This window comes from Electrophorus electricus, chromosome 26 (genome assembly GCF_013358815.1).
Source record: "Electrophorus electricus isolate fEleEle1 chromosome 26, fEleEle1.pri, whole genome shotgun sequence".
NCBI classification, from domain to species: domain Eukaryota; kingdom Metazoa; phylum Chordata; class Actinopteri; order Gymnotiformes; family Gymnotidae; genus Electrophorus; species Electrophorus electricus.
The window spans coordinates 860,706-875,000 of record NC_049560.1 but is presented as its reverse complement, the minus strand read 5'-3'; the positions used below and the strand labels follow the sequence as shown (position 1 = coordinate 875,000).

The window sequence follows — 14,295 nt, the reverse complement described above, 5'->3', positions numbered from 1 at the left end:
GTGTGTGTGTGTGTGTGTGTGTGTGTGTGTGTGTGTGTGTGTGTGTGTGTGTGTGTGTGTGTGTGTGTGTGTGTGTGTGTGTGTGTGTGTGTGTGTGTGTGTGTGTGTGTGTGTGTGTGTGTGAGGGAGCACGCGCGAGTGAGGGGGGATGGGGTGTGGGGTCGAAACTCGGGGGAAGTTACGTTCTTGCCATATAAATGGGTCCCGTTATTTTTAATGTGATGTTTGTCAAGATGGGGCAACCCTTGTTTTGTGAATGGGCTAGTTCATTCTACATGCACTGCATTAACCTGCACTACTCTGACAGACAGAAATAGTTTATTTAATATATATATATATGTGTGTGTGTGTGTGTGCGTGTGCGTGCATGCGTGTGTGGCTCAAACTAGTGAAGTTAACAGCCATAGGTAATGGGCAAGTTGGTTCCATAGTCTCCTTAACCCTCCTACTAGAAGAAAGACGCTAAAGAACATAAAAAAAAAGATGATTGATGTCCTTAGTATCTTTGCTATCTCCCCTTCACTGGTCCTTACTAGTAAGTGGAAATGCACGGTACCCATCACAGTCATGGTACATGGCAAATATGGAAAAGATTTGGAGATGATTGCTAACGAGCTGCACAGGAAGCACTCTCTGGTAGAGCTGTGTGATGGCCACTGAAACACAATTTGTGCGGCCATCTCCCTCCCAAATCCCGTTTGGCCTCTGAAGGCTCCAAGGGCAGTGTACGCTGGACAGGATACTGTTCTCTTTCCACTTGTAGGCGAAGGTTGAAGGAGGAGTGGTTCTTTTGAGTTAGAAGTCAGGGACATTTTGTGGTGCTGGTGTGACTGACAACAAAATAGACAAGGGAGATTTGTTCACTTGAGTGGTTTTTGTTTTCATTTAATTGCTGTTGCATTATGTAAGCACCAAGCATTTTTAGGTTCATGAAATGGAAGCATAACCAGTTAAATCCATGGACGTACAAGCACAATCTTCACAAGATGATAAAACATTAACAAATATTTGTTTACTAACTTTCCAGTTACTTCCACTAATAACCTTTAAGTATTAATTGCCTCCCCCTGGGTTATTGTACTGAAACAGCTTATTACTGTATTTTACTTGAACCTTATGCTAGAGGTACCTCCTGGCATGTTTGAACCTGTGGTCTGTGAGATTATTGAGTAATAACTTGCTCATGTATTTCAAGTCTTTTTTTTTAACCTTGGTCATCTTTCTCTCCAAGTGTCGTGAACACATGTTGCTTATGTACTTAAGCTAAGAACGTGAATTTATCACCCTTGTGTGTGTGTGTGTGTGTGTGTGTGTGTGTGTGTGTGTGTGTGTGTGTGTGTGTGTGTGTGTGTGTGTGTGTGTGTGTGTGTGTGTGTGTGTGTGTGTGTGTGTGTGTGTGTGTGTGTGACTGACCAGTAAATTAGCAAGATTCAAAGTGGGATTCAAGTAGTGTGCCACAACTGATATTCATTGTGCGCAAAAGTTAGCGCAAAGATTATCCTGTCTAGTTACCAATTATTAAAAACTGTGACATAGCTTGTATTCATTTCATGGCAGGCTATTAACCTAACTTGCTTTGCATCTTTCTGGTTTTTGTTTATACTTGCCTTTCTCCTTTGCCAATCTTCAAATGTTTGTTTGTTTGTTTGTTTGTTTGTTTTTTCTCCCCTTCTGTCCATCGAACATTAATTGCGTGATGCTCCTTCAGCGTAGCTTTAAACAGTGTTTAATTTTTCTAACCGTTTGTGGCACCAGAGACGTGCAGGGTCAGACCAGGCGTGTTTCTGGATGACAGCACTGTCACATGTGACCCTCCTTGGAAAGCACTGCAGATGTCCATAACTAAAGCTTTGTGTGCGTAGAGGTTCTGTTCACACTGGTCATGCTTTCCTTTTCCATCTGTTGTGGCTACATGTAGCAGAAAGTTGTTTTAGAGCTGAAGAACACACAGCCTTGTGTTCTTGTCGTCTCACACTGTTTCGCTGGATGACCCCTCATGCTGTATTCGTGTTATGGATACCTCCATTGTGCAATAGCTTGTATATTTTTATTTGTGTTTAAATATTTACTAGTTCATTTCGACTCTTAAGTTTTGAGGTTGTTTTTATTTTTTCTCATGAGCATGTGAGTATTTTTAAATGCCTGTTTTGTGTTAAGGTAAATGCCCCCCCAGGTCGCAAGCAGAGCGCATCGCTTTCAGCCTGCCTTAGACTCTCTCACTTGTACATAACAAACAAACCAAATTATTAATCATCATATTGAATTGCATTTTTTTTTTTTAAAGTGCATAAATGTATATTACATCTGTTATTTGTCTGGTACAACATAAATAACTCAATGTGTAACTTGGAAAAACTTTAAAGATTTGAAACTGGTAGCGTCTAAAAAGCTTGGATTTCTTTAAGACTTGTCTATGCTCAGTCTGATTCCTTGTTTCACAGAATTAAAATGCACCATTTCAGATACATCACTGCGCCCCATGTTGTTGTTATTTTATGTACATTAGAGATATCCTGTCTGGGAAGCCATGCTTTTATTTTATGTGATAGAAATGTACCATTCTAGAATGTCCAGAAGACATCTTGGTATGTTTTTGCTTTTGCTGTGTGAATTTGTGACTTTATTTTTGCCTTTACTGCAATCATGGAAAGTAAATGGAACTTTTGCTTGAGAGAGTTTTGACTTTCAATAGCTCATGAAAACCATGACCAGCTGCAGCACGAAAACCGAGGTAAACGTGTGCCGATGTTCCCGACTTTAGCAGTGTGAACTAACAGGAAATTCCAAGCTAGGATTTTACTGACTTGACACGGGTGGTTGGTGGTGCTGGGGAAATTGAAATGAATGAAATGGGGCGAGCCGATGGGGAGATGCATACCTTTCAGATTGCAGGTCTGATGTTTATGATTCTTTACCACTTATTTACCTTATCCCCTCTGACCTCATAATGGAGAATAAATAATGCAAGAGTTTGCTTTACTTAGTGATTTTCTTTTGGGGGGCTGGGCTGTTTAAGGCTGAAGTCTGCTCTGCAGAAATTGTGATTTCTCACCAAATAGAATGAATGGAGACCTTTAGCTTCCCTCCTTCTGGAAGACTGGCCCTTCAACCCCAGTTCAGCTGCTCTGTAAAATCACTGGTGGTAAATTAATTTGTATGATTAATCTAGTTCTGCTGACTTTATAGTGTGCATTTGATGTGCACAGGAAAGAGAGAGTTCACATGCAGGAAGTTCTTGAGGATAAGGAGATATTTCATGCGAAATAAAGGGTATCCAGGTGTGTTCTGAGTCATACGATATGTTATTTTGGGGAAGCATGGATGTTGTGCATTTTGCACATGTGTGCGTTGTGGTCCGTAGAGAGATCTGGATATCGGGCCATTATATATATCATACTGGTAATACAATCCTTTTTGAATGCTCACACTAGTGAAGAACATGAATACAGTCTAGATAGACAGACAAACATGCAGTCAGCTGGCCTATGGAAATTGTGTTTTTAAGACCTGCCCTTAACACAGCTAATGGGGTATTGATTTAAACCAGTGTGCCATGCGCTGGCCTAATCTCAGATCAGTCTGCTCTTGAGGTGTTCCAGACATGGTTGAGTTTAGTATATTTAATCAGCTGCGCCTGGGAGTGAGGGCTCTCCACAGAGTAATGCCGCCCAGGGGATGTTGTGGTACAGACAGAAATGCTTGTGCTGTCCAACTGGACTGTCAGGAGAGGTATACTGGCTAACGAAAGCCAGATGGACACCCTCCATTATGCTGTCACACACATGTGGTTCTCTATCAGCCAGGGGAACTATCGACTTGCAGTCTCTGTTCTGGTATGTGTGGCAACGATGTGCAGAAAGGACAACACGTGGCGTCATCACGTCCTCTTCTCGAGAGTTTGATTTACTACAAGTTGAACTGCTTTTGGCTCAAATTCATACTGGTTGATGGCTTCAGCTTTTCAGTGTGCTGCTCTACAGTGCCTAAGGGTCACTGTGAAGACCTCTCACTTGCGCTTACCCACTAGCACTGTGGGGGAAATGAGTTACAAGGTCCTCTCGTTAGGAAGATTCTGCTGCAATTCCAGCAGGTGGCAAACGTGTGCTGTGGCATTCCAACATTCCAACATTTTGCCCAATGGAAGAACAGAAGAGATGAGCCTCTCAATTGGAGCCTGTCTACTTGTGTACACCAATGTGTGCAATTCGTTTAAATGATTCTCAGAATTTCTGATTAGTAATTACCACTGCAGCATGGTTCTCATTGCATTTCTTGGCCAGTAACTCTGGCCATAGACCGAACCTTTTAGGACTAAATGGTGATCCAGTGCTGAAAGTTTTACATTTATTTTGGACATTACCACAGATGTTGATATGCATTTTAGACAACATAGCGACTTCTTTCAAATGGAATCATGTGTGCTTTCATATTATCTTCAGACAACATAATATATGAGGCGTTTAATGGATTTTAGGTAGATATTAGGACTCTGCACCCTTAAAGCTTCCGGTCTCTTCTCCTTCAGCACAATGTGTTTCTCTTTAGCAGTTGACCTCTTCACATTCAGCCTCAAAGCCCATATTTCTTATACTCACCTTTTAGAGGAAGAGTTATGGTGTACTTAGAACAACGCCGACCAAATAAAAAAAAACCTTCGTACCTGCCATTACTGGTCAAGTCTGCTTTGGCTCTCTCTCCTGAGTTGTGTGACTAAATGAATATTTCACCCATGTTTATGTCTCCTTTAGAGACTTGTGATGAAATATTGTCTGGTGTGCACTTCAACATAAAATATACCATGTTCTTTTCTCTGTCCTCACTTTTACTAGCAATGGCCTCCAATCAGAAATATACATTCAGAGAAGCTCATGACCCTTGGATGGTTCCAGATATCTCTGGGTATAAAATATATACACCAGCTCAGAGCCAAACGTGATTGATGGGTGTAATGTCATAATAGTTTCAACAATGAGCTGAAAAGCATTTTATCAAGTGGATGTCATTGTGGTGGGTAGCTATCGATGTAGCAGTTACTTGAAGTTGTTTGCTGGAATATGAGCACTGAAGTACAATACACCTAACACAAAGAAGGGTGGTATGGCTGACTTAACAGTTAGAGTGCAGAGCAGAAAAGCGATCTGAAAGCAAACTGAAAGTGATATGAAAATGTTTTTCTTTTGCCTCAGTGAATATGCCAGCTACCGACATAAGTTGCATTTCCTCTTTTCCCTCAAAATAGCGCTCAGATCTTGATATGATATCTGTGGGTATCTCATAATGGTGAAAGGTGTAGTGTTTCTACATAGCTTTGCAAAACCCAGTCACATAACAGAGTTCACAGTGTCATCCAGTGAGCAGAAGGATGCGAAGTTAGTGTTTCAAACAAGGTTCATGAGAAAAAAGCAAAAGAACTGTTAGACATATAATACACACAAGCGTGATGCTGAGACCTGTATTGTATAAGACCCTGACTCCTGTCACTCAGATATACTTGGCTGGATATCCCTTATTTTGAGACAAGAAAGATTTAAAGCTGTTTTCTTTCTTCTGTTTTCATGCCTTAGAAGACTGGACACTTTTTTTCTCAGTGATATTTTGTCAGGTTTTGTGAGAGTTTAAGCCCCCCCCCATTTCATCTCTTTATGGACCAGACTGAAGAAGTTTGTTTCAAATCTCCTATTTTTAACGAATAGAGTAAGTGATCCACCCGTGTTCATTTTAAATATGAATTATTGCATTTTAAACCTCTTGAACTGAACAGCTTTGAAGCTTAGATGTTCTTTCCACACATGCTGCCGACGCCCCACCCCCACTGAGGTGCCCTTCTGCCTGGACACGACTACATTCAGTTGCTAGTTATGTAAATGCAAAGTTTGAATTTATAGCCCCAGCTTTGTTGGGGCTGTGCCTCCTTTGCAGCTGGGAAACATTGTGTTTTCCCATTAATCTTAACTGTATTTATCTGAGCACTGTGGATTTGAGAATAAGAACATAAGAAGTGAGTATGAAGTTTGCTGACAAAGCAAATTTGACTGTTGCTCATAAGGTTTTCTAAACACTGACTATGAGAACACAAAATTCACACAACATACAACAGACAGAAACCACAAAGTATATAATCTCCATTAAGTTTAATATGTACAGTAGATACACTATTTACATTGCATAAGTTATGTACAAGTCAAACGACTTTGTTCCAAAACCAGTCACAAGACATATTTGTAGCCCTTGTTAAGGTGAACATGGGACAGTCTGTAATACACTTTAAAAACATGTATAGATCATTTACAAAACCCTGATTTAAATGTTAATATGCAAGTAAATTGCCCCAAAACATTCAGTTTTATGTCGCTTGTGTGGCAGTTTTAGAAAATAAAAACATTGTCTAAAAGCTTTTCTTTTTTTCCTTTTCTTTTTTTGGAAACAGTTGCATACATAAAAAATATGCAAAACTGATGTATGCCACTTGTGAGATGTACAACCTACATATTGGTAAAAGGCACTATCGTGACAATTAAAGCACACATTAAATCCGTGTTTTTACTGATTGGTTCCAGTTGCGTCAGAGGTCTAGGTCCAGCCTAACGATGTGCACATGATTTTGCACGTAAAAGCTCATTGAAAAATATTTGTCTATAAAAAGTAGTACCAGCTACTAATTGGAGAAAAAAGGATCTGCACGATGTCCAGTCTGCTCCTGTTATGACTTGTAATCTATCATAAAAATACTGAATAGATGCGATAAGGGAAAGGCTGTTTGGTCCCAGCCTTTCTCTTGATGTTCGCTGCTCATTGCGTTTAGTCCGTGAAAGGTCCATTCCTACATATGACGCTTCATATGCAGCGCAAGGTGGTCAGACCTGGAGAAGGCGCGTTCACAGAGGTGGCACTGGAAAGGTCGGTGTCCGGTGTGCTTGCGAAAGTGGCGGGTCAGTTCATCGGACCGGGCAAACTTCCAACCGCAACCCTCCCAGCTGCAATGGTAAGGTTTCTCACCTGATAAGAGCAGAGCATAAACGTAATTAGGTCTTCTCACGATGTGCTATGGTAAGACAACTGCGTAAGAAGAGAAAAAAAACAAAAAAACAACACAAACATATATATTGACGATCTGTACCTGTGTGTGTTCTCTGGTGCGCCTTCAAGTGTGAACTCTTGGTATAAGTCTTGCCACATCCTGTATATGTGCAAGTGTGAGTTGCTGTCCGTTTTCTTGGCCAGGTGCGGCGTCCCCTCTTGGGTTTGGCGTCCAGCTCCAAAGGGGATGACGGCGGGGTGAGCAGTACTCTCTGGCTAGTATTTGGCATCGTGATGCCATCGTCGCACATGTTGAAGTGACGCGCGCTTGGGTATGGCAGCTGCATCTGCGGAGGGGGATGCTGTGGGCGCGCATGGGGGTATCCCGCGTTGGCGTGATAGCTCGGTGGAAACGGCAAAGAACGACATATCTGACTCTGACAATCTGCGTTAATCATCTCCGCCGGGCTCAGCGGGGGGGTCATGCTGCCGGGTCCTTGCGGAGAGTGAGCCAGAAGCGGCTGCTCGTAAGACCTCATGCACGCGCCGCTGCCTTCTTGTTTGATCTTAGGCACCATTCCCATAACGGGTCCGTAACTGTCCATGCATGGCTCCACTTTGATATTGTCAGAAAGGTCCTCGCTGGGGAATGTCGACCGGACGAGGAATCGTCCCTGAATGCTGCCGGTGGGAGCAGGCTGGCAATACGTGTCCACCTCGGACCGCAGAAGCTCCGCCATGAGGCTGGTGGTATACGATGGGGTCGACGCGTTCAGGTCGGAAACAGGGTACGTCGTTGAAGGGACCGATGGACTGTACATGTTTCTGGATTCTTGCATCTGTAGTCGCTTCCCAAGCCCAGTCCAGACAGCGAGATGTCAGATGCCGCGGTGTTTGCGAGAATAAACTCCAGATCCAGATACTTGTCGAGATCCTCGTCGTCGTGTCTTCCAATGCTATCCATGTTCTGTGATATGTCAACTAAGCAACTAGAATGCATTGACCTGTCCAAGTCATCCTTCCACCTCTGCAACAATAAGGAATTATTTAGAGTGAGCTAAAATTAGGACACTTGTGATTTAAATGCCACGCATAAAAGTGTTGAATATAATTAAAACAAGCAGCCTGGTAACACGGATCAATTACTTTACGCACGAGCTTTATTTGTTATCAGTAACGAATTCTGTGAAACAGTCTAAAAGGAATAAACCAAAAATACTTACGTTTTCCCAGCATTTTTCCTTCTGTGCTGAAAAAGTTGAAATTGATGGTAGAATGGTCCCGCTCAGAGCCATCTCCAGCCGTTCCGCTGTCAAACAACCGTCTTACTTTTCAAGCCTGCTCTACTTGAAAAGGTAAGATTTGGGACCACTGGTGATCCCTGACGGAGCTGTCGTTGTAGTGAACTACAACTTGGTCTCTGTTGCTAAACAGTAAGCTTTTAAACGTAGGTATAAGTTTGATTGGTAGGAGAAGCTATCTTATAAATATCACGACAGTGAAGCTGGACCAATTGTACGAAGCAAAGGAAATACGCACTACCCGTCCCTAATTTTAGCTCCAGTATATAGCTAGCGTTCTTCCTCGGCGAGTGCCTTTCGTCTGAGTTGGATGCTGAGAGTACGAGCAGGCTTCTTTAAATGTTTGGAGCGCTCCACGCCCCCTCTGCAGAAACGGGTTAGACGAGTAGAGCACGGCGCAAAACCGTCCCCCCTCCTCTCTCTCTCTCCCTGTGAAGTGAATGAGCGTGTAAGGCGAAGAAAACAAGAAAAGATACCTATTTACACAGTGCTGTAAGGGAAAAACGTCGATACCGACATGGTCAGTAGTGAGCCGTGTCAGTTTGGTTCATAATTACGTAACTGGTTCCTCATACAGGTAAATAATTGAGTTTGCTGCCGCAAAGAAATCTAGCAGTAAACGTCTTTATTTGCCCATGTCTGAACTTCAGTAGTAACCATTCTTTAACAATGTAATCATTTTCGTGACTGCATAACATATTGTTCCTATTTTTTGTTCTGTTGCTACTGCCACTTCTTTAAAAATATATGGCTGTAACTAAGAAAGCGCGAAAAGTAAGAAAACTTTACGTAACACGTGATTTCTTTGTTGTGTTGTACGCACCTGCAGGAGAAGCAGCAACTTTTTCACGTTTCATTTGCATAGCATTAGACCGACGCATTAAATACACGGTGCATCACTCTTTTCAAAGCTTTTCAGCCACCAGGCGCCAAATTTATCAGTATCTATTCAGATCGAGCTCTTTACAAAGCATCCGCCATTAGGCATTTTAAAACCCCATTGACTTGCAAAAGGCACGGGTTAGTTACGGGCAGCCGAGGGTGCTTTGTTTCTCTGGCAGGTATCGGGGCAATTTGGCAACATCAAATCATCTGAAAGTAGATTGCTGCGCTGGGAAAACATCCCTCTACTCTTTGAGATCATGCTTAATAAAAACAACGAGGTATCACCACTACGTTATTATGTTCAGGCAATGCACAATGAAATATTTTAGAAATGTGGTTAATATATTTAAAAGACCCTTCTTCTGCCCCTTCTTAGATGGTGCCGGCCACACTCGTAGGAAACAGTAAGTTCAGAGTGTGTTTTTGACTCAGGTAGCAGCAACCGAATCTCCCGAATCTGTCCCTTGGACGTCATTATACAACCTTGCATGATCAGGTTAAACCACGATTACATTTAGATCTCTGTGATGAGGTGTAATGACTGGGAGACACTCCCGGGAGTGGCTTTGTACATCATGTACCTGTCTGATGCCTTGATGAATTAGACATTCGGTTGGGGCTGCTAATTACGCCAGCACAGCCTGTGCACGATCGCGGCTCACTGCAACACCCTTATGTTCCCAAAGTGGTTTTCATTCTTTAATAGTTAATAGCGCTTAATTGTTAATGGTTAACAATGCATGGCTGGTTTTCATTGTTATGATTCGCTGTCAGTAAAGTGTGGCGAAATGTCCAAACGTGGACTTTTATGGACCTCGCAGTTGGAGAGATGTATTGTCAAGCAGGCAAAAGGGACCATTGTGAATGCTGAGAAATTTCAGCTTTTTTGGGCTGTTTTTTTCCAGATACAGATCTTGGACACTGGAGGTCATTGGGGATTTTCTGTTGAAAGTCCTTTTTATGTCTACGTTGAGACTTTATCTGTGTTTGGAAATCTGACCCTATATCCCACACATTACATGTCCCATATTCCTCTTCCTTACAATGCCTAACACATCTTTCTCCTCCCAGGCAGGTCGGATGAGCACGGGCCCTGGCTTTGTGTATGGGATATATGACATTTCATCATTGCCGTAGTGCTAATACTCGGAGCAGAAAACACTTTACCCATCGTGTTTTGGACTCGCACACACCTTTGAATGCACATCTCCTCGCTTACACATCATGGTGAATATTAGGGATGTTTTAGACTTCCATGTGAAGCAAATTCAAATGCTACATTCAGCATCTCGAAGTTTATGTAGGAAAGTTTTCTTTGTCTGCTGGTTATCCAGTGAAATGCATATTTTGTGGCTTAGGTCAAACCCCTGGGAAACACCTGCTCTTTCTTCACAGCGGGGCCGCACAGCGGTGCGGTCGCCTTCAGGCTGCTTTCGAAGACATGCGGGCAGAAGGAAACTGAGAGTCCGGCCAGAAGCTGAGCGAGTGAGAGTTTGAGCCGGAATGGGATTGTGAGAAGGGCTTATATAGTGTGGCTATTTTTAACCCACTCCTCTCGCCTATCACAGGCCTTCCTCTCTAGAGTGCTCAGGAAGCAAGCCTGGCTCTGTTTCCTGCTCAAACGCGGGTCCATTCAAAGCCAATCAGGACATGCACTGACTCAAATGAGAAAAAGAATGAAAAGTGTTGCACATATTTGTGCGTGTACCTTTTAACGGTGGAAAGGATTTCCTTACAGGGAAATTGACATGCAGTTTAGTGATGTCAGCCATTTTCTGTTTTGTTTTTTTTTGTTTTGTTTTTTTTTGTGTGTGTGTGTTTTGTAACGTTACACATCTTGTTTGAAGGTTAACTATGCCAAAAACCGGCAAGGGCCATGATGCTGCTGTGAGCTGTGTTTACATGCTGACGGCTTCGCTACTTAAAACTATTGAGCAAACTTTGTTATAGCGTACTAAAGACAAAGTGCACAAGTGTGATAAAGACAGCTTCATAAATGGAACTCATCATTCTGAGAAGTCGTCTAACTTGGCAGCCCAAGACTAATTACACTAGCAAGGGCTCTTTTTTCTTTTTGGAGAGCATATGGATTTAATTGGTTTGGCAAGACACATGGGAGGCAAGCAATTTATTAGCTGTTAACACATGAAATGATGCAGATCTTGCTCTCTGAGCGTACAAACCATAATTGCTAGCTGAGAAGTATGTTTGCATTGTCATTAAAAGAGAGAAAAAGTGAAAATAAAGACTATTAGAACGTTATTTAAGAAAAAAACACAGGCCAAGGCCTGAGTGTATTGCTGCCGAATGGTATGGAAACCAGTTTGATCCTTTTACACCACTGAAAAATGACTGCAGTTAAATTGGTCTTCATTCAGTTAAACTGACCCTGGGGTAGTGAAAGGGAGAAAGATCTCATTTCACAAGTCAAAGCTGTCATCACATTGTGACGGAAAGTTGACATGGGAGAATTGAATTGAAGTCACGTAATTTGCTGGGTAATCCCAAAACTAGTTGGAGTCACCTTTAAGATGATACCATGAGAACATTACTGAGCAAGGAGTGATGAATCCAAAGTGGTGGATTGAGAAATTATAAGCCTGGCTTGAAATGTTTTGGAGTTTAACCTGGCAGGGTTTGTGTAATTTCAACATTTCTCCATTTTCTCTGTTATAAGTCTTAAAACCACAGGAATTGCCTGTGGGGATCTGCCAAGAACCAGTTCCTTATTTATGCAGGAGTGGGAATTACACGCACGCACGCACGCACACACACACACACACACACACAGACACACACACACAGAGACCACACACACACAGAGACACACACACACACACACAGAGCGAGAGAGAGAGAGAGAGAGACCTGTTAGAACACAGAGCTGAGTCTCTAAACCAAAGCACAGGCCACAGGAGTTTTTCTACATGTCTCTGCCCACAGGCTTGTCCATGGTGCCTTAAACAGTGTCAGCTGCATAAATACGACAGTCTGCACACACACAGGTTCATTTCTCTTCCTGCGTTAAACCTCTCATCGAGGTAGAACGTGTAATGCTATGTATGCACCTAAAACAGATGCAACAAACCCCAAATCTAGCAGACATTCTTTTGCTTAATGCTGGATAAATGTTACAAAAAAATATGTAGCCTGATTTGCTTAAACAGTCTTTCATTATGTATAATCAAATATTGAATCATCCTAATAGTTCAAAATATCAACTGAAATGTTCTGTGAATGAAATAAAGTGCACATTCATACTAACTGAAATTCCAAGACTTGAATGATCAGTAAAATGTGTTTATCTGGGTCTGAATTTCAGCTGTTGTTTCCCCCACCATCACACACCTTCGACTACAAAACAAGCCTAGTCATTCAAGAATGAGATGTGGTCTTTTGCTCATCTTGGAATAATTTGGCATCCATTTGTTTTCAGGCTGCAGCTCAGGGGCAACATAAATTCATAAAGCAACAATGCCTCCCCCAAGGGCGACGAACTCCGAATAGTTCTGGCATGATTTTTCAGCCTTTTGTCCAGCAGGGACAGGACATAGGCCAGGTGTACCGCACTACCACCCCTTTGACTCTCGTACTCAATTAGCAAACCATTCCAAAGTCTATACAAGAGCAGTGGCTACAGGAATAAGAACAGTTGTCAATATCTTCATCCTGCCTTGGAGTGGAAATCAGTTACTTTGGTAGATTTCCCTTCAATGATCACGGACCCTGTTACTATATTGACTAACTAAATAAGTACTTATTATAGGGTATTGTTTATTACACTGATGTTGTCTAACTCTTGTTAGACTCTTGTGTAACCTTGTGGATTTTGTACTTCTAGGCATTAGCAGTGATCCCTGTATTTCTACAGTATTCTAGATCATTGGTATATTGGACCTACTGTACTGTACTAGGATGTATTCTATGTGTGAATAACAGCACTTTGTAAGTCGCTCTGGATAAGAGCATCTGCTAAATGCCATAAATGTAAATGTCTGAGTAACTCAACTTGATGGTCGATCTGCATGAGCTACGCTAAAGGGAAACTTCCAACATTGTTGGACATAGCAAAAAAAAAAAAAAAAACAGCTGTCAAACTGCTATCATGGCTAACAGTTGATGGCTTACACAGTTCACTCTCTTTCTGACTGTCACCTTTGGATTCAGTTGGATCGGGCTGAGGTGTGCATCAATGTGTGACAGTTAGCTTGGCTGAATTACAGGTAGGGTGAGCCGGTCGAGAACGCTCTCTCTTCTCTCTCTCCTCTTTCTAAAGCTGTGTTTTCATTTTGAGTGTGCAGCCTGAGAGATACCTTTTGTTGGTTTCGAAGCAGCCCTAGCCATTGGTTCAAGCCTGCAAGAGTGGGTGGTGTGTGTGTTACAGGTTACAGGATGTGTGGTCTGTTAAACCGCACGTTTTTCAGTGCAGGGCAGCAAGTCTTACCGTGGCTGTATGCCCCACACCCAGGTGACAATGCTGATGAGCAGAAAATGGCAACAATGAGAAATCTGTTATATGGGTATTTGTACTACATTAAACTACATTAAACATACAGTGTGATTTTATATGGTGCAAACCTGTATATTACTGCTGTTCTGAGGAATTGAACTTGGTTTGCCTTTTTATTTATCTGGTGTGGATTTACCCAGTTAACAGAGGACTGAACTGTGGTGCTGACTCAGACTCTGAAAGATTTCCACACTCTGTATGGTCTGGCAATGGAATAAACACATTTAAAACTGAGCATAACTGAAATGTGTGATGTCCCAACCCACCCCAGCACAAGAATGATGATAGTGTGGAACCCCCCGCTGCCAACATAAAACAAAAACAAAAAGCAAAAACCAGTAGTCATGTGGTTTGCAAGCTTTAGTCTGCAAACTCTTTGCTCCTTGTCTCAGCTCAGATACTTAAGTGCAAGGTTATCCTGAGTCAGCCTGAGGTTCCCAAGTTCTTCCAATACCACAGATAACAGCATGCCAGTTGTGTACATCTGCATCTGCTCTGCGCAGATACTCTCCCTGATGAATCTCTGTTGATAAACTTCACTGGCTATCTGACTCCATTTTTACGCGGGAGGGAACAACCTAG

General features: G+C 42.3%; 2 protein-coding genes and 1 long non-coding RNA gene across 5 annotated transcripts in view; 2 read left to right on the top strand and 1 right to left on the bottom strand.

Moving 5' to 3' along the window:
- Nucleotides 1–17, top strand: part of eps15l1a (epidermal growth factor receptor pathway substrate 15-like 1a) — an 18,831-nt gene extending 18,814 nt beyond the window's left edge. For both annotated transcript variants that reach the window (XM_035523328.1, XM_035523327.1), the window contains one exon: nucleotides 1–17. This exon is cut by the window's left edge and continues 224 nt beyond it. The gene's annotated coding sequence lies outside the window, so the exon portion shown is untranslated.
- Nucleotides 18–6,374: 6,357 nt separating this feature from the next.
- On the bottom strand, nucleotides 6,375–8,605 carry klf2a (Kruppel-like factor 2a). Its single transcript, XM_027005429.2, is given in 4 exon segments — nucleotides 6,375–6,996; nucleotides 7,118–7,858; nucleotides 7,861–8,044; nucleotides 8,241–8,605. Coding segments are annotated over 4 exon segments (1,173 nt in total). The 5' UTR covers nucleotides 8,313–8,605; the 3' UTR covers nucleotides 6,375–6,820.
- Nucleotides 8,606–8,759: 154 nt separating this feature from the next.
- Nucleotides 8,760–12,006, top strand: LOC113574482. 2 transcript variants are annotated; one of them, XR_003410327.2, is made up of 3 exons: nucleotides 8,760–8,895; nucleotides 10,275–10,430; nucleotides 10,599–12,006. It is a non-coding gene; the product is annotated as an uncharacterized LOC113574482 (long non-coding RNA). The 2 variants fall into 2 exon arrangements; XR_003410328.2 differs by having other exon boundaries at nucleotides 10,562–12,006.
- Nucleotides 12,007–14,295: the final 2,289 nt, after the last annotated feature.